Genomic DNA, 17,896 nt, shown 5'->3' with positions numbered 1-17,896 from the left:
AGCCTATACTGTTTCTTGTAGCAGTGCTCTCTATCATAGACACTCTACATATATACTACGAGTATGTAGTGTGTAATCTCGTAGGTTTTGGAGAGCGTCTTCCAAACGTAGCTATCCCCGGTCTCGAAATGAAGATAGACTGGGCCTTTAGCATGTGCCTTATAGCTCTCTAGCTACAATTTAGCAGATAGTCCTAGTGGAATAATATTTTTGTGGCTAATTGCTTCCACCGTACCACCTGTTGTTTATCTTGGCCCTGTTTCGTACGCCTTAAGTAAACACTTTTCCTTTCACGAACATGCCTTTCCAACCGGGGAATGGAATGCATAATTTACCAAAACAAATACTCAAAAAGACGTTCCATTATATTTGTAGTATTCGTAGGTTTAATGGTTTAATAAAATATATATACTTTTTATCAGATTCTATACAGTTAATCGATAACGCTTAATGACTACAATTAGTAAAGCAAGCCCAATCTCTTCTTGTGAGTAATTCCCCTTAGAAATACCAGGTCTCGTAGGTCCCAACCCAGCCCTGTATGTAGGCATACGAGGGAAATCGATCTATGTATTTGCTCAGCCTTCCAATGGCAGTTATATCCTGATTAACCCAGTGTCCGCCAATGCCAATCTCCAGAGTGGGAGTATCGAATGTCGAAGTTGTCTTCTGCAAGCAATAAATTGGTTTGTTAGGTCACATACTTATGGAATATGGAATACCATTAAATGTGGATTGAGCTCACCTCAACGTCGATAGTAAACTCTAGGGAACTGTTGTCCAGTCCGTAGGAGAAGTACACCATGTACGGTGGTTCTGCCTTCTCCCGAACGAGAGTGTCGTTGAAGGACCAGTCCACCAGCTTGGCATCATTTTTCATATTCACGAAAATGCCCATGTGGTCGGGTCCACTCAGTGAGAAGGTGAAACGCCGCCGCGTGGCACTCTCCAGCTCGCTGCTGTCCTGCAGAATGAGCGATGGATACTCCGCGGGTATCTCTGGCAGCTCAGGCACAGGCACCCACAGGCTGTACTTCCGAGCCTTGTTCCAGCGATGATTGTACAGGGGCAGCCCACAAAACATTTCCTCGTCGCAAGTGTCGCTGACCCTCTGCACCTCTCCGATGGAATCTATTTCGTCTGAGAATCAAATGGGATACTCGTATTAATCCAGAGAATTATGAATTTAAAGAGTAAGCTTACCCCGCGCTATTTCGATGCGTCGATCTTGGGGATATATGTACAGGCCTGATTCGTCCATGCGAGTGGTGCCATCCGCGTTATGTAGCCGACGATGTGCATGCTAAGAAAGGGCCACGATCAGATCCAAACAGGATAGTTTAAGTAGCGATTAAGGTGTCACTTACGATCAATGAGTAGCGCTGAGCTGATGTTTTCTCCTTGTAGGGGAATCCGGCATTCGTGACGGCGATTACAATGAACAGAATGGTAATCCCGAGGAAGCAGAGCACAATCGTTCTCGTCTTGCGGAAGAACATGATCAGTGGAACCTACGAAGGAGTTCTCTTAACCACAAGTCAGGCACAAGCGATCCAATTTTTACTTACAATAAAACCAGCAAACATGAGGGAAAATAACCAGACAAGGGCTGCGATAACCATGTCGGGGTTGGATGACGAACCCGAGCGTCCCTGCATGGGCATCAGAGTTAGGAGAGCCGCCGTGCACAAATAGGTGAAGTAGACGAATGGAAGGATCTGACAGACCGTGACAGCAATGGCAAACAAATAGGCTGTCGAAGGATGGAAGTAGTTTTAAGTTTCCTTTAAGTTTTCTACTTACCTTTGCGGTGCCACTTGGTGACCAAGTTCACAATCAAAGCCACTATATCGAAGAGCACACAGAGCATTATCAAGTAGGCCGATCGAATGCTCAGTCCCGTCAGCGTAACCATGATCACGATCAGCCAGAAGCAGTGCGAGTGCATGAACAACTGGATGCGGAACCCCAGGCCTAGGGGATCGCGTTTCGTCTTCTCCAGATACAGGGCTGGCAGGATGCTCATTCCGAAGATGATCGGCGCCAGGTAGAGGCCAAAGATCGTCCAGGTGGAGGTGAACCAAGTCATCGAGCGATTCACACCATCCATAAAGACGGCCACGAGCAGTGCGAGGCCCACGGCCAGAGCGAGGGAGGCGAGCTGCATGCCAATGGTGATCGCGTAACGCAGCAGGACTCCCTTCCAGCTGCATCCCGAGCGAACGGACATGAAGTACAAGGAGATGCCAATGGCCAGAAGGGCCAGCAGAGACACAACAACGTTCACAATGATGCTCGTGGTTTCCGTGTAGAATATCATGAACCAGCCCAGAAAGTCATAGAAGATGTTGTGGCCCTCCGCGTGCGCCTGAAAGTATGCGTAATTTTTGTAGGCATTCGAGAGCAGACTACGATTTTTTCTACTTACGGCGGTGTCGTCCATTTCCGGTGCATTGGCGAGAGCTCTGGCCAGGGACAGCACATTGTCGCCCGTGTGCTGGAAGGAGGCCCTGGGAAAAGCGTTTATCCTATCGTACTTGGTGTGGTAGACAAAGCCGTTGAATATGTAGGCCATGTCCAGGCCGGGAACGCCGCCATAGTCACGAAAGATGCGGAAGTCCGTGTCGGATGGAATAATGCCAGCTTGGAACATCTCCTCGCCCAGGGTGTTGGCGAACGGATGCGGAACATTGCGATAGTAGTTCATCAGCCAGGGATGATTGGGTCCGGACTGAAACAGGATCTCCCGACCGCCGCTGCCGGCAGAGTCCAAATTGATGAGAGCTCTGTGGGGTTAGAGATGAGCGAATGAGCAGGATCCTGACTAGCTGCAGCTGCTGGGTCACCTACTTGCAGTTTTTGGCCCACTTGTGCTGGGTGATGAAGGCGTGCGAGCCCTGGAGGGGATTCTCCTCGGCCCCGTTGAACAGGAAAACAATTGGATGGGCCAGTGGCTCGCCTGCTTTGGCTATCACACGCATGACCTCCAGCATGGAAACCACCATGGACCCATCATCCCCGGCACCGGGGCTGCCGGGAACGGAGTCGTAGTGGCTGTTCATCAGCAGGAAGTTCTCGTTGCTGGAGTTCCGTTCGCTCAGCTTCACGACCACGTTCTGAATGCCCTGGTACATGTTAACCATTTCCCAGTGCATGTAGGCGCCGCTTGCCTGCTGGACATCGATCTCAATTTCGTAACGATCGCTCATCTCGGCCTCGACCTTGGCCACCTCTGCGCGCAGAAAGTCAACGGTAGCCACCTCATTGGCCGCAGATCCCACGACGCGGGGTCCAATGCGGGTCAGTTCTATGAGAGTGTCCTCGGCGCGCTGGGCTATGAAGGAGTTCGGATGGCTGGCCTCGTCGCTACGCATCAGGGCCTTGGGCATGCTGTTTATCTGGGTGTTGACCAGCGACAGGTACAGACAGAGCCAGAAGGCAAAGAAGACGGGGGCGTAGTACCATTGCAGCTTCTTGGGCACCTCGAAGTCCACGTCGATGTGATACTTGGAATTGAACTGTTGAAGAGAGAGTGTTGCAGTGTCCAGTGATAAGGTGGTTGCTCTATAAATTTCCGTTACGTGTATATAGGTAATTATAGCTTATCCATATCTAATCTTGGACTTTTAATCGAAGCAATACCGGAACACGTGAACTTCACAATCCGATGCGATGCATTTCAATTGTGCCCAGGCTTTTGGGCGAATACAAAGTTAAACATTTATTGATTTACAATCCGTTAACCGATAAGACATTCTCTACTTTCTTTTTTGATTTCTAGATTAAACAACGGTCAGCACTGAAGTAGTTCATCGTCGTGTGTTAATCCATGATTCACGGGCGTGTGCTCAGCGGTAGGTTGCGCTGGATCCACCGTCAACGGTTCAAGTTGAGGCCATAAACCGATAACCGATTAATAAAGAACAAATAACCCTACAAACATATGGAGTGAACATGCAAAAAACGAAGAAAAAGAATTGGCGAGACCGGCGGCATCTTTGAAGGGTGTAATTTTTGTATTGGTTCATGGTTTTTAATCGATTTCTTATCTACTCGTACGTATGAGCATATAATCTGTCATAGTGATTGTTTTATTTTTCCTGGACATTGACCAGGAGCTCTTCTCATCCTTTCGCCTTTCTTGGTTTGCTTACGGATCTCTTGTATTTCAATTTTAATACATCCTAATTATGTAACAAACACTTTCATTTTCTAATATGCTTCCCAGAATTAAATGAAACTTCCTGACTCTCACACAATATTGGATTCACTTGTGGGACGTGCTTCTTCTTAAGAACAAAGTAAAATACTATAAGGATTTTAGTTTCACTTCATCAATCACTTGTTTTGCACTGTTCATATTGTTGCCACTCCATAAATCCATACAAATTCCATACGTACACTCATTTTTATAGATTGCTGGAACTTCTATATATTGAGATTTCCACAGGATTTATCCTTCGACAAATCCGAAGCACTGACACTTTAAGGATTTGCTCGTAACTCCTTAAGCTCGATCACGTCTGGGCCCCGTCACCCTTGAATTCCGATTGAGGTTCGAGTCTGGTCGGTCTTCCAAAGATATATGAGAGTCCAACGCTTTCAGGAATTCGCCGAATAGGTAAATTATCGGTATCGTGGGCTCGACAATATCTTAAGTGCTGCTCCGATTGTGAAACACCACACACCCCTTTGGGTTCCGATCGCGTGCGGATGGGATTTTATGAGACTTCTTGTTTTCGCATTCGGGGGCTACAGTAGAGTGCGGTAGAACAATAGATCCATTGCCATTGCCAACCGAGTTTTATCTTTATTATGAAGAAATGCCTTTGTGTATCGTAAAAGCGCAGAAACAAGTTCCTAGATACTCGTATTTCCCCGTTTCTTGTTGTTGCCAGCCTGCAGCCCTCGGAGATACACTATTGCGGCGGCACCTTCGACTTGGAAGTTTGGAACCATTAAATCTACACGGTGTAGAACGGCTTGATTAGTCCCGTCGCTCGTGTTCGCTCACGGCACTGACACTGTACTACTGCTCATAAAGATTGCCACTTTGGAAGGTTCTTCTTCCGTACAGATTCACCAGATGCGCCAGCTTTTCCCGTAAACCCGAGCTGTGGGTATTTGCTATCGTTGTCTCTGACTGACTAACATTAGCTTCAGTTTCCGAACACACCCAGCCCCAATGACAGTTCCGATCCCTGTACTATTTGAAGCCCATGCCCTCTGTCTCTGGCACTGGCACTGGCACTTGTTTCGCAATGCCCCTACCTGCTCTGCTCTAGCATTTCTACAGAGTTTACTAATTAATTTGTGCTGTGTTGTTGCCAGTTGATTTCATTTCGTTTCGTTTATGTGTCATTCCACTTTTGTTTGCCTATCGTTTGTCTCGCCTTGTCCCCCCTATTTGCGAATCCTCCATCTGGGATCGGGTTCCGTTGTTTAACTCGCTTGATTAACAAACTATTTTGCGTTTATTTGAATTAGTTTCGTATGTATTTCAGATTCACCTGCCCAATGGATCATCGCTGTTGTTGCACGCGTTCCGGCTGAGTGGACTCCAAAGCTGGGAAAACTGTTGGGCTGCTGCCATCAAATGATGTCAACCCATTTTCTCGCTCGACTGAACGGCGCAGAGTCACCTTAACTGGCAGTTCCCGTTCCCCAGCATCCAGAGGCATCGGAATGCACGGAAAGTGCTTCAGCAAAACATCAAAAGGAATATATTTGATGCATTTATTGAGTATATCTGCCAATTAGCCACTATCTTGCCTAAGAAGTACGATAAAGCACACATTCCAATGGGCCATATAATTCGTATCGTTCAAAATTGCAATGGAACAATAAAATAAATATGTCTGCCGAAGATCTGTCGTGGGGAGAGAAATGGTCTCAAGTGCTCTCAAGTTTTCGCCTCTATGCGCTGCCGTATCCTTATCATAAATGATTTCAGCCTCTGTATCGCCAAGTGCGTCTCACTTGTCTACGAAGCCCCCCTTAATCGTGATTGCGGCTAATTACTGATGAAATCCCTGGCACTTTGCGGTGCTTATCCAAGTTAAGCCAAGGAACGTGTCCAGAAAATGAAAACAGATTGGCCAATGTCAATGCCTATTGCATACTGCCTGCCGCCTGCCAGCCCCCCTCTTGGGCAGGTGTGTTTGTGTGTGTTCTATTCCTGTCAAATTACTTGATTAGGTGTCCAATTCTGATAATTCCACGATAAGCCCCAGCAGAGCGTCGGGCGGCTCTTGAGGCTCAAGCACTTGGAAATAGCCGAAATCCAACACACAAATCCATCAACTGAGTACTTATAAAATTGCCACTGGCCATAAGCGATCGTTTTAGTCGGCTCCCAGTCCGTCTACCGAGAACATTGGGTTCTTCAGATCAGAGCGGAGGAGGATCGGGTCAACAATAGCCAGTGACGTGACAAGTGCATCAGCCTAGCAAGTGAGTGAGAGTGATCCGAAGCACACCACTGCTTCGAGAGAGCGAAAGGGAGAGCCAGTTCTCTCCGACATTCGAGCGATCGTGTCTCTGCCGCATCTCTCCTGTAAGAGCATTCAGTTGGTAAACGCAGCAGCCTCAGAGGCAGAAGCATACGCAGACGCAGACCTCCGCCGACCGTTGAACGGGACAGATGCGCTTCTCGGTGAATCAGCTGATCCCTCGGACATTTGGACACTTGGACACTTATTCGCGTCTCTACTGACCGCGTTTCAAATACGATTTCGGCCAAATTCTGTCAACGTGAAAGCCGAATAGTTTGGGTTTATTTTTGGGCAGATGTGCTAATAATTTCGTGTGCCAACAATTTGTTGTCGGTGTCTCCACACAGTGTGCCAAGTGCCAAGCGATCGTCGAGAGCAGAACACATAGGAGTGTTCTGTTCGCAAAAGTTCTGGATGCGGGAGGTGAGAGAGTGCAGGAGTTCCAGTTGCAAGGCTTCGGCGAGATCGTCCGCTCCCTCCGCTTGCCTTCTTTCCAGAGACAACAAACAACCGCAAGTGCAACCGCAACAAACTTCCTTTCCGTCAGGTTATTGACTTTAGCCTGCAGCGTGTCGCGTTATATACATACATACATATGTATTTATTCTGTATTGTTTGTGTGTGCGTGTGTGTGTGTGTGGCGGCAAGCATCTGCATTTGTTTGTGGCAGATACTATGATTGTTTTTTGAACCTCTTCTTTCCGGCTGCCTTCGTCTGTCGCGACCGTTGTTTCTGTAGCCGGCAGGCATCACTTGCTGTTGGTATACCCTTCCCTTGCAAAGAGTATGCTTTGTTTCATCAGGTGTTTGTTACGTATAAAAAGACTGTAAATAAAGCCCTAGATATTACCATAGGCAGTACATACGAACCGTGGGACTATATCCTGTAATTCCCACTACGATCGATATCCAAGGGTATGTAAAGCGTCGAACCCTAGGCTGACCTTTCACGCTTCATCTTGTCACAGTTGATTGCCGCCGCCTCGTTCTTTTCTTTTTCCTCTTATTCATGACTTTACTTTTGTTTTGGATCTTTCTGCATTTCCTTTCCCCGCATTCAAATGGTCTTTAAATAGTTTTTCCTTCTTCTTCCCCCCCTCCTTTGCCGTTTCTCTTTTTGTTGTTAAGTAGGCGTGGCACCCACACACAGAGAGCTCCGACTCTGTTTGCTGGTTTGTTTTGAGTGGCTGTACGCGAGATGATTGGGTCGATCGATAACGGAATAATCATGCAGAGAGCGGGGTGTACACCTACTCCCAGTAGGCCGCAGCAGCTAATCGACACTTTTTCACTGCACAATCGATGCACAATGCCGCTGCACTCGTAATCGCCGCCTCTGCAGGGTGACTTGGAAGTCAATGGAAATGGGTCGAAGTCGCGACGCCGTGCGACCCAAATTGCAATATGCAGAGCACTCGGATTCGCTTGGCAGCAGAGAGAACACTTGTCGCCGTTTGATTGCTCTACTAGTCGGTGATCCTCTGCCTTGTTTGTGGGACACATTCAACAAAATGGACCATGCGATACTGGGCGATCTTCTGGCAGAGCTTTTGTTTTTACTGCATTCTTCTGGTGCGGTGCAAGTACGAAAGTGAAACACTTTTGTATGCCCTGCAGAAATGTTGAATGATTGAAAATCCCCTGATCTTTCTCTAACAGATTAGTAGTGTATCGTCTATTCAGCCTGAGAAAATATACCCAATTTGTTATTAGATATTTCCCCCACACACATGTGTGAACATTAAACGAAAATATTACGGCCCAGCTGGCTATAAATAAGAATGAAATATCGCTCAAAAAATTACAAATTGTGTCCCGTTCAATGCTCATTTGCTTCGGATGCTGATGGTTACGAGTTTTCTTGTACTTTTGCCGAAATGTCAGATTATTCAAATACTGAATATAAATATTTGGTCTATTGTTTATTGTTTTGGAAGGCTGCATCTCTGCCAACAGCCATTGCTGTCGATACATTCTATCTGAAACCCTGCAGCATTTCATCGTCGTCGTTGTCATTAATGCCGCGGAATGGTCACCAGATGTTGTCCGGTCCAGTTTTAGTTTAGATGTGGCTCATACAATTGGTAAACAAAATAGCAGTATTTTCCCAGCTAATCTCTTGCTCCGATTCGTTCATGTTTTCCCCCAAAATTCAGGGCACTCAAGATTTCATATTCGTCTAGTCTATACACTCCAGTCACTTCATTTCCTGCCCATTCCCCACTACTTATTAAGCAATCTGATAGGTATTATCTGTAGCAGATGATTTGATTAAGTGTTGTTCTGTGAGGAAAAATTCATTCAACTTTCGAGGTCTATGATAGTCACTATTAATCGATGTTTTCTGTGCTCTTATCAGTGTCTGTTTAGTCAAAATTCTAGAAAACACCTCCTCTGATTGATTCATGTGCCACTCTACATAACCGATGAGGATCGTTCAGTGAAAATCCGCTGTGGCCTGACATCTTCGAGTTGAATTGGCGGCTTCAACCCTAGTCCCTCCCCATCAGACCATTTGACCGACGAAAGTGTAGAGATTAGTGACGATGACACGACAGTGGAATATCAGGCTTTATCAGCGGAATGCGTCACACTCCATATTCGAGTGCCGACAGACAATTGAAGTCAATTAATGGGGGAGGACAGTGACACTTTTTGTTCATTTTTTGGTGACAAACGATATACAAGAACTCATTACCTTCCGCTTTCACTTGCAGCTCAAGATGAAATCAAAGTACGAGAACATGAAGATCATCTATAACCGGAGTAAGATCGGCTGGTATTGGGCGCCTCTCTTTGTGTCCTTCTGGTTCCTGCTCTTCTACTTGGTGGCGGTTTCCAGTTTCCATCGGATGCCGCGCCTGAAGACAACACAGGATGAGCTTCAGCAGCCGGGCCAATTCATTGGGGAGCGGGCCGAGAACACCCTCCTGAGACTATCCAAAATTGGGCCAAAGGTCGTGGGCAGTGCGGCCAACGAGCAGGTGGCCGTGCAGTTCCTGCTCAGTGAAATTACCGACATCATCGACGGTGCTCGTACCGATCTCTACAACATCGAGAAGGATGTGCAGATTGCGTCGGGCAACTACCTGCTCTGGTCCATGGTGAATGTCTATCAAAGTGTCCAGAATGTGGTGGTCAAGCTGTCACCCAAAAACGCTACCAGCGAGGCCGCCCTCTTGATCAACACTCACTTTGATTCGGTGCCAGGCAGCTCGGGAGCGGGAGACGCCGGCATGATGTGTGTGATCATGCTGGAAGTATTGAGGGTCATCACCAAATACGAGACTCCGCTCACCTACTCGGTGGTCTTCCTCTTCAATGGAGCCGAGGAGAATCCGCTGCAGGGCAGCCACGCCTTCATCACACAGCACCCTTGGGCCCAGAACGTCAAGTGAGTGATGCTGGGACCTCGAGCATATATATTTTTATCACAACTTTACTATCCCCTAGGGCGGTTATGAACTTGGACTCGGCAGGCAGCGGAGGACGGGAAATTCTCTTTCAATCTGGTCCTGACAATCCTTGGTTGATGAAGGTACACAGACCCTGGCATTACTTCAGTTTGGAGCTCATTTTAATCTCCTATTTTGTTTTTCAGTACTACGGCAAGAACATAGTTCATCCTTTTGCTTCCACTATTGGCGAGGAACTGTTCCAGAATGGGTTTGTGCCATCGGAGACGGACTTTCGAGTATTCCGTGACTTTGGCAATATACCTGGTACGGAATTCTTTTGCCTTCCAAAAAGCAGATACTAAATATATATATTCCCATTAAACAGGACTCGATATGGCACAGGTCTTGAATGGGTATGTGTACCACACCAAATACGATCGCTTCAATCTTATCCCGCGACGCACCTATCAACTAACGGGAGATAATATTTTGGCTCTGGTGAAGGCACTAGCAAATGCCGAAGAATTGGAGAATCCTTCGGTGTGTTTTATTCACATAACAAACGACAATTTCATATTAATAGCTTCCAGCAATTATGTAGAAATACGCCGAGGGACACATGATATTTTTTGATGTGCTTGGCTGGTTCTTTGTCTACTATCCGGAGAGCACGGGCGAGATCATCAATATATCCGTATGTGTCGTGGTGTGCGCCACCATTGTGGGCTACATTTGGATCATGTCGAGCAGCACAGGCATGTTCAGGCGAAGGATTTGGGCCAAGTTCGGTATTCTCACTGCCCTGCAGGTGGCTGGGGTGGGCTTGGGTATCGGGCTGGTCCTATCCATAGCCATGTTCCTGGATGCTGTGAATCTGCCCATGTCCTGGTTTGCTCAAAACTGGATGCTCTTTGGCCTCTACTTCTGTCCCATGTTATTCGGCATGGGCATCGTCCCAGCCATCTACTTTAGCCGCACAAAGGAGGTGAGTGGAGTAAATAAAAGTGCTTGGGTCATTGATAACTAACTATTTCCTCTTTTACCTCATTAGCATGGACTTCCCTTGGGCTATGGCATACAACTGCTGATGCACTCCCATTGCCTCATCCTGACCGTCGTCACAGTGGTCATGATCAGCTACAGCATTCGCTCGGCCTTTGTTATCATGCTCTGCATTGCCTTCTATACCCTTTCCGTAATCATCAATATGGTCACGCGGGCACACAAGACAAGTGAGTATCTATTCGATAGTGCATCTCTGAGTTTACTCCAACACACAAATCTTGCATGTCCTTTCAGACTTTCTTTGGCTCATCCCACACTGCCTGTGCCAGGTGCTGCCCTTCATGTTCTACACCTACTGCTGCTATGCATTCTACGTGGTCTTCGTGCCGATGCAGGGGCGAGAGTGCAACACCAATCCCGAGATTCTGATGGGTTTCTTTACGGCCCTGATGGTCATTCTATTCGCCCCCTTTCTGGTGCCTCTGCTCTGCCTCTTCCGCAAGTCGAAGACTATCATATCGATGTTCGGCGTGTGTACGTTACTCTTTATCATATTTGCCGCCACCCCCATTGCGTTCCCCTATGCCGAGAAGACAGCCCCCCAGCGTTTCTTTGCTGTGGTAAGTGTTATCTATCAAATATTTCCATATCTTACTTGATAAATCCGTTTGATTGCCTTTTCTTACAGCACACGGCTCGTACCTTCCACAATGCGGATCGAGCAAGCACCGTAAACCACACGGACTCCGGATACTTTGTCGTTCCCGTGGATCGTCGTCCCCACACCCTTGATGATATATTGTTCGACAACACCAACTACTCCAAGGCGGAGCCAATCGACTGTGATTCAGAGATCATGTGCGGCTACCCCATATACAGCTCTCGATGGCTGAACGCAGTGTAAGTGAGCTGAGCACCAGAAGTGAGCTTATGACTTATCAGTACCTTTGCAGTGACAATAGCTACTTCGTCCCGGGCCCAGAGCCCAACAAGGACTACTTGCCCACATTGAGCATAATCGACAAGTCCAGCAGCTCTGCTAAAAACATAAAGTTCACACTAGAGATCTCGGGGCCCGACCACACGAGTATATTCATTCAGCCGGTGAACGGCACTACACTGGTGGACTGGACCTTCACCAAGGAGCCTCTCGAACAGAACGTGAAGCCACCATACTATGTTTATTGGTCGTACGCCTTGGATCCCACTCCCCTCCAGTTCAGCATGGAGTTTGAGCATGAAAACGATAACTGGTCTGGAGACACGTTCAAGATTGCCATAATGGGACACAGAACACACCATGACATGTACGTAGATGAGGAGTTCAGGGAGTTCCTGGCCACGTTTCCGCCGTGGGCGCATGTAAGCTCCTGGATTGGTTCCTACAACAGCTGGCAGCTCTAAGTGTTCCCCAGTACAGTCGACAATCGAACCAAACTGAATCCCAATGTTGCCATTCAGTCACTCTAAAATTTGGTTAATGTTTCTCCATGTATGTCCCCTTATCCTGGTAATCCAACGAACAAAGTGCCAGTTTCCTGGTCACGTCATAAATGCTTTAAGATTTAAGATTATAATTAGCTTATTAAAATATACTATAAATTTTGTATTAAGTTAACAAATCGATGTATCCTTAAAACTATTCGCTGCTTACAATACCCAGCTTTCCAAGGACGAAAACCAATCGGTGGTGTAGGTCCAGTCGGGGAAAGTGCCGAGGAACTCCCGGAAGTCCTCGGTGTAGTGCTCCTTGTGGTAGAGGAAGTGCTCCGAGACTACCAGTTTGAAATACGGTCCCTCCGTATTACTGACCTCATGCTCGAGCTCCACCCAGAAGTCGAAGGGCTCCTCGGTCATGGAATATATGTGGTACATAAGATACGGCGGAGTGTGCCCTTCATCCAGGGGTGTCTTGTCAAATGACCAGTCCGAGACCTTGACCTGATCCATTGGAGCTATGTAGATCATGACGCGATCGCTGGCCCGCAGGCTGAACTCGTAGCGAACCTTGTTCTGTCCCAGAGATGCCTTAGAGACTTCCGTCAGATCGATGTTTATGGGGAGCTGTGGAGGCGGGCTATAGATCCACCGAGCAGAGTCCCTATTCAGACAAATACACATAGCATTAGATAAACCATTCCCATCCTCCTTTTGAGGCTTTGTCTGAGGTGGAACTTACTTCCAGTCAATCCAGCGACCGCTGTAGATGGGCAATCCGCAGAAGGGCTCGGCAGCACAGGAAGCATCAGTCCAACTGGAGGGTTCTCTATTTTGGAACGTCGTACCGTCCAGCTCGCCTAGCCGCGTATCCACGGGTTGTATATAGAAGCCGGAATCTTGTTTGACGGTATTGTCCGCATTGTGGAATGTTCGCGTGGTGTGCTGCAAGTGATTCGATTAGTTTAGACCAGGACTCCGCTTTCTAGAGCTAGTGACTTACCAGGACATAATATCGCTGTGGTGCCAGCTCCTTGACGAAGGGGAATCCCGCAGATGTCGTGGCCAGTATAATGAATATGATGGTTAATACTCCAAAGATGGAGAAAATAATCTTGGGCTTGCGGAACTTGTGCATAATGGGGATCTGAAAAGAGACAGTGTTAGAATATCGATCGACAGATGGGATTTCGAAGATCACTTACTATGAATCCAGCAAAGTGCACAGACATATAAATGATGAACACGGAGACAAGGACATCGGGACTGCTTTCGGGGCCGTCGCGACCTTGCATAGGCAAAAACACAATCAGAATCGAGTAGCACATGTAGGTGTAGTAAATGAAGGGCAGGACCTGGCAGATCAAGTGGCTCGTCACAAAGTAGCTCTCTAAACGAAAGGAGAATCCATTAGAATCCACTGCTGTTCTTGGGGCTGCTAACGAACTTACTCTTCAGGGAGAGCTTGAGGGTAATCTGCACAACCACCGAGATCGTGTAGAAGAAGATGCCAATCATGGGGAAGTAGCCGGAGCGAATGGACAGACTGGTCATGATGATGCACAAAACGATCATCACAATGCAGTGTGCGTGCATGAAGCAGGCTATGGTCTGGTCTAGCTTCATGTTGGTCTTCCGCTTCGTCCAGCCAATGTAGACGGCGGGCAGCAGACCCAGCACGAAGAACAGGCTGCAGAAGTACAGTCCGAAGATCATCCAGTGTCCGTAGTACCAGGACTCCGACAGACCCACAGCCTGCATGAAGACAGCCACGAGGAGGGTTAGGCCACAGGCCACAAATACCGTTCCCACTTGAACCAAGAATATGATGCCGAATCGCAGGAACACGGCCTTGACCGCATCTGCCCCATTGTCCATTGTCATTAGGTAGACGGAAATGCCGATGCACGCCAGGGATATCAGGCAAACAGTCACGTTGATGGCTATGCTCACAGATTCTGTGTAGGTGAGCATGAACCAGCCCACGAAGTCGTAGAAGACCGTGTGACCCTCTTCGTGGGCGGCGGTGTCATCCAATTCGGGCGCATTGGCCAGGGCCCAAACCAGGGGTAGCACATTCTCACCCGTCGATTGGTAGGTGCCTCGCTCTATGTTCTTGAAGTTGTCGTACTTGGTGTGGTACACGTAGCCGTTTAGGGCATGAGCCATGTCCAGGCCGGGCACATTTCCGTAATCGCGGAAGACACGGAAGTCCGTGTCCGAGGGTATAAAGTTGTTCTGGAACAGCTCCTCCGCCATCGAATTCGCAAACGGATGAGCCGCGCTCTGGTGATAGTATTTGGCCAGCCACGGGTGATTGGGTCCCGTTTGGAAGAGAATCTCGCGTCCGCCAGCGCCGGCCGAGTCCAGGTTGACCAGGGCTCTGATTACATACGAAGGACATTGGTTCATCAGTCAGTGCTGATTACTTAGCTGAGGCTATGCGTCTACACTACTTACTTGCAGTTGGCTGCCCATCTGTGCTGCGTAATGAAGCCATGTGACCCCAGCATGCAGGCCTCCTCGGCCCCGTTGAAGAGGAAGACGACAGGATGTGCCAGTGTCTTCTCAGAGCGGGAGATTACACGCAGAGCTTCTAGCATGATTACCACCATGACTCCGTCATCACTGACCGCCGGCGTTCCGACCTCCGAGTCGTAGTGCGAGTTGACCAGCAAATAGTTGTCGTTCTGTTGGCTCTTTTGGGTGATCTTCACCACGACATTGGATAGATTGGTGTACGTCATGGCCATGCCCCAGAGGTAGAAGGAGCCCGAGGAGTACTGCTTCTCCACCTCGATATCGTAAAGGTCGGTGCGCGACTCGTCCACAATTTTCTGCAACTCCCTCAGCAGAAAATTGACTGTGTGCACCTCATTGGCTATCGAGCCGCTCATCTTGTTTCCAATGGACGCGTACTCTGCCAACTGCTTCATTGACCGCTCCCCGATGAACTCATCTGGGTGCTGGGCCTCCTCGCGCTGGTACAGCATGTCGGGGTACGAGTAGAAGCTGGGCAGGACGGACACATAGAAGAGTGCAAAGCAGATGGCCGCATAGATGGGTGCTCCGTACCAGGGCCATTTCTTATCCCTAGTTTTCCCCCCATCCTTTTCGGTGGTTATGTCAACGGCGGAGAATGACATCTGAAATTGAGGGAATCCGATAAGAAATACAGATACTCAGGTTGGGTGTCCAGAGATGATGAAAAATATCCAACAAAGGGGAAATTCTGTAACATATTTTCGGGCTTTGCTATCTTCAACTTGACTCCCTATGTTGCATACTTTACGGAACTTACGATTATCAAAAGGCATACGATTACGATCTACGATTAAGCCCCACAATCTATGAATATACTGAAATTGAACGTGATCGGAATACTGCCATCGATTTGGAACCATAAACCTTTTCAGCCAGGAACGTTTTTATCATGTTTTTATTGGTAGAATAAACTTCGTGGGAAAGTGTAGGAAGATCATAAACTAATTAAACCTTAAGAGTGTTCGACTATATGATGCAAATGGCCTGATGGCCAATTCCATTGGTGGGCTAAAATAAGAATCCGATAATATTTTACAACGGATATAAACTTCCTTATCAGAATGGATTATCAACCAAAGAGAGGAAAAATAAAAGATAACTACATATGTATGTCCCCGTTCATCACATACACCTTCTACGAGGTCCATATGTATATCACTTATGTCACTGATTCATATATCATAGATATTCTCACTTTCTTATCTAAAATAGATACTGAAGACAAATCCAGAGTAAGGAATGAAAACTGAAAAGAGCCTTCATCTTAGATGAGATCATGTATATCCTTTACACTTTAACTTCAATATATGTATATCGGTGGTTCCTTGAATCCTTCACTCGAGATTTATGCTATGCTTATCTACAGACGTTCTTTCCACATTTTTTACAGCATGTCTTATATTTTAACGGAAAAAATTGTTCACTGCAATCTCTAGTACAACGAAAATTCCTTCAGATCGTAATCTTTCGCCCGTTCACTGTGAATTATGGCAACCGGTTTGGAGCCGCACCAACCTTCTAGCACGCGACTTGGACCTGAACTGGATGAAATATAAATTCAACTGACACGCACCGGACCGTGTCCCAAGTATTAAGTAGGGCCAGGTCCGGTCCGATCCCAATGGTTGCGGCGCCGCCGCAGAACCCTTATCATTTTGGGGTTCTTGGGCATAAAAAGATTACATCCTAGCGATAGTCGATCTTAAAAACAGCAGGAGCTATTGCTCTTTATAGCTTGATGGCCGCCAGTTAAACCGATTAGGGCACCGCTCCCGTGGCGGCAGAGATCTTAGTGGCATAAATACAGAAGAATTCTTGGCGTGGGGTCCCGGGCCCCCATTTATGATAATTTCATTAGAGGGGGATACATATCGATAAGCATAAATCCAAAACTTGAATCCCTGAAATCTCACAAATTCGAAGGTCTTTAAATTTAACTAGCCTCTGGCAGAACCTATCTATTCAACTTCATTCATTCCATAGGTGAAATAAAAAATCTTTCAATTTCGCACTAATAACAATTTATTTGGAAATAATGACTAACTGACTGGGGGAGTTACCTGATTATCTTTGATGAACATATTCTAAGAAATAATTCACTGTTATTAAAGAACTCTTCTAATAAATAAACACTGAATACTTTACAGTAAAAAGAACCGATCGTTTGGCAGTGTGGAGAAGGACTGATTGACTTAGGCTAAGACTTGAGCGAGTGTTGAAGTGATTGTTTTTCTACAGAGTACCTGCACGAATCAGCATTAGTGCCCTCCATCTAACTACAAATGTAAGTACTGGGCACATATGTAAGCGCACCACGATATTGGGTGGTCCAGTGTCGAGTGTATTTATATATTCTGTTATTAGTGTGGAGTTTGGCTGCTACACAAAAGATGATAGAAGGAAGCAATTTAGACCTTATAAATGATGTACATATACGTATTCTTGATCGATTCAATTAACTGCCGTAATCTAGTTCTGATATCAATTACCTACTCATGCTGATAATCGGATATGCTTACCATGCATATATATACAGTACATGAGTAAAAAGGATTTCTAATCTGTCTACAAATCAGACAGATTTATATTTATATGCGAAACTGCACCACACTTCTGGTGAATGTACATTCCATTATTGTTCGTGAGCGGGGATTTCTTGGGTCTTCCGTTGCGTCGATGTCGAAGGCACAAGCGGGGTACAGGAATGGATTATAAATTAAAGATCGATTGCTGATTAGTCCCCGTCACAGTCATAAAAGTCGATTTGGTACTAAATTTGATAATCTGAAATTGGAAGTCACCGAAGGGGTTATACACTTTCTGGGCATATCATGTACTCATGAGGCAAATAGGGAATTTTACATTACGAGTATACTCATACTTATAGGTACATTATCAGGATAGCTATTCCTAAAGAACTTGAAGCACACTTCTTATCATTTGATGTGTTGTTAATTATAATTCATTTAATTCCCATGGTTCAGTGATTACTGATGAAGCGCACTACATGCATATCTG

The 17,896-nt window shown here is 46.7% G+C and overlaps 3 protein-coding genes and 1 long non-coding RNA gene across 7 annotated transcripts; 2 read left to right on the top strand and 2 right to left on the bottom strand.

The window, feature by feature from the left end:
• Positions 1 to 363: 363 nt before the first annotated feature.
• LOC6898436 (endoplasmic reticulum metallopeptidase 1) lies at positions 364 to 8,162 on the bottom strand. Of its 2 annotated transcripts, none has more exons than XM_033377845.1 (9): positions 7,749 to 8,162; positions 2,851 to 3,518; positions 2,429 to 2,786; positions 1,804 to 2,368; positions 1,569 to 1,753; positions 1,368 to 1,511; positions 1,204 to 1,303; positions 746 to 1,140; positions 364 to 669 (listed from the first exon to the last, which is right to left on the bottom strand). In XM_033377845.1, exons 1-9 carry the CDS (start codon positions 7,995 to 7,997, stop codon positions 502 to 504), a joined length of 2,832 nt encoding a protein of 943 aa, XP_033233736.1. In that variant the 5' UTR covers positions 7,998 to 8,162; the 3' UTR covers positions 364 to 501. The 2 variants fall into 2 exon arrangements, with proteins under 2 accessions (XP_033233736.1, XP_033233737.1); XM_033377846.1 differs by lacking the exon at positions 7,749 to 8,162 and adding an exon at positions 4,402 to 5,220.
• On the top strand, positions 3,672 to 4,309 carry LOC117183573 (uncharacterized). The gene is made up of 3 exons (XR_004468687.1): positions 3,672 to 3,712; positions 3,782 to 4,055; positions 4,116 to 4,309. It is a non-coding gene; the product is annotated as an uncharacterized lncRNA (long non-coding RNA).
• Positions 6,332 to 12,515, top strand: LOC4804261 (endoplasmic reticulum metallopeptidase 1). 2 transcript variants are annotated; one of them, XM_033377847.1, is made up of 10 exons: positions 6,332 to 6,453; positions 9,212 to 9,888; positions 9,948 to 10,032; positions 10,096 to 10,216; positions 10,278 to 10,432; positions 10,494 to 10,877; positions 10,944 to 11,124; positions 11,192 to 11,517; positions 11,586 to 11,797; positions 11,851 to 12,515. In XM_033377847.1, the coding sequence occupies exons 2-10, from the start codon at positions 9,218 to 9,220 to the stop codon at positions 12,299 to 12,301; spliced, it is 2,586 nt and encodes an 861-aa protein (XP_033233738.1). In that variant the 5' UTR covers positions 6,332 to 6,453; positions 9,212 to 9,217; the 3' UTR covers positions 12,302 to 12,515. The 2 variants fall into 2 exon arrangements, with proteins under 2 accessions (XP_033233738.1, XP_015039777.2); XM_015184291.2 differs by lacking the exon at positions 6,332 to 6,453 and adding an exon at positions 6,604 to 6,917.
• LOC4804255 (endoplasmic reticulum metallopeptidase 1) lies at positions 12,452 to 16,468 on the bottom strand. 2 transcript variants are annotated; one of them, XM_001360805.4, is made up of 7 exons: positions 16,394 to 16,468; positions 14,795 to 15,480; positions 13,786 to 14,717; positions 13,540 to 13,724; positions 13,338 to 13,481; positions 13,077 to 13,279; positions 12,548 to 12,998 (listed from the first exon to the last, which is right to left on the bottom strand). In XM_001360805.4, the coding sequence occupies exons 2-7, from the start codon at positions 15,478 to 15,480 to the stop codon at positions 12,548 to 12,550; spliced, it is 2,601 nt and encodes an 866-aa protein (XP_001360842.2). In that variant the 5' UTR covers positions 16,394 to 16,468. The 2 variants fall into 2 exon arrangements, with proteins under 2 accessions (XP_033233739.1, XP_001360842.2); XM_033377848.1 differs by lacking the exon at positions 16,394 to 16,468 and having other exon boundaries at positions 12,452 to 12,998.
• Positions 16,469 to 17,896: the final 1,428 nt, after the last annotated feature.

The sequence above is a fragment of the Drosophila pseudoobscura genome, chromosome 3, assembly GCF_009870125.1.
Source record: "Drosophila pseudoobscura strain MV-25-SWS-2005 chromosome 3, UCI_Dpse_MV25, whole genome shotgun sequence".
Classification (NCBI taxonomy): Eukaryota; Metazoa; Arthropoda; class Insecta; order Diptera; family Drosophilidae; genus Drosophila; species Drosophila pseudoobscura.
The sequence above is the reverse complement of the archived record's forward strand: the minus strand, read 5'-3'. Positions and strand labels throughout refer to the sequence as shown.

Bases quoted from the DNA above. Each gene is read 5' to 3' on its own strand.
- LOC4804261 (XM_015184291.2), top strand. The intron at 10,217-10,277 runs GTACGGAATTCT...CCCATTAAACAG, and splicing joins TGACTTTGGCAATATACCTG to GACTCGATATGGCACAGGTC. The intron at 11,125-11,191 runs GTGAGTATCTAT...ATGTCCTTTCAG, and splicing joins CACGCGGGCACACAAGACAA to ACTTTCTTTGGCTCATCCCA.
- LOC6898436 (XM_033377845.1), bottom strand. From the start codon at position 7,997: ATGTGTCCCACAAACAAGGCAGAGGATCACCGACTAGTAGAGCAATCA. The intron at 2,787-2,850 runs GTAGGTGACCCA...CTAACCCCACAG, and splicing joins AAGTGGGCCAAAAACTGCAA to AGCTCTCATCAATTTGGACT. The intron at 1,141-1,203 runs GTAAGCTTACTC...TTTGATTCTCAG, and splicing joins ACGCATCGAAATAGCGCGGG to ACGAAATAGATTCCATCGGA.
- LOC4804255 (XM_001360805.4), bottom strand. From the start codon at position 15,480: ATGTCATTCTCCGCCGTTGACATAACCACCGAAAAGGATGGGGGGAAA. The intron at 13,725-13,785 runs GTAAGTTCGTTA...CCTTTCGTTTAG, and splicing joins CCTCAAGCTCTCCCTGAAGA to AGAGCTACTTTGTGACGAGC. The intron at 13,482-13,539 runs GTAAGTGATCTT...GTCTCTTTTCAG, and splicing joins TGCACTTTGCTGGATTCATA to ATCCCCATTATGCACAAGTT.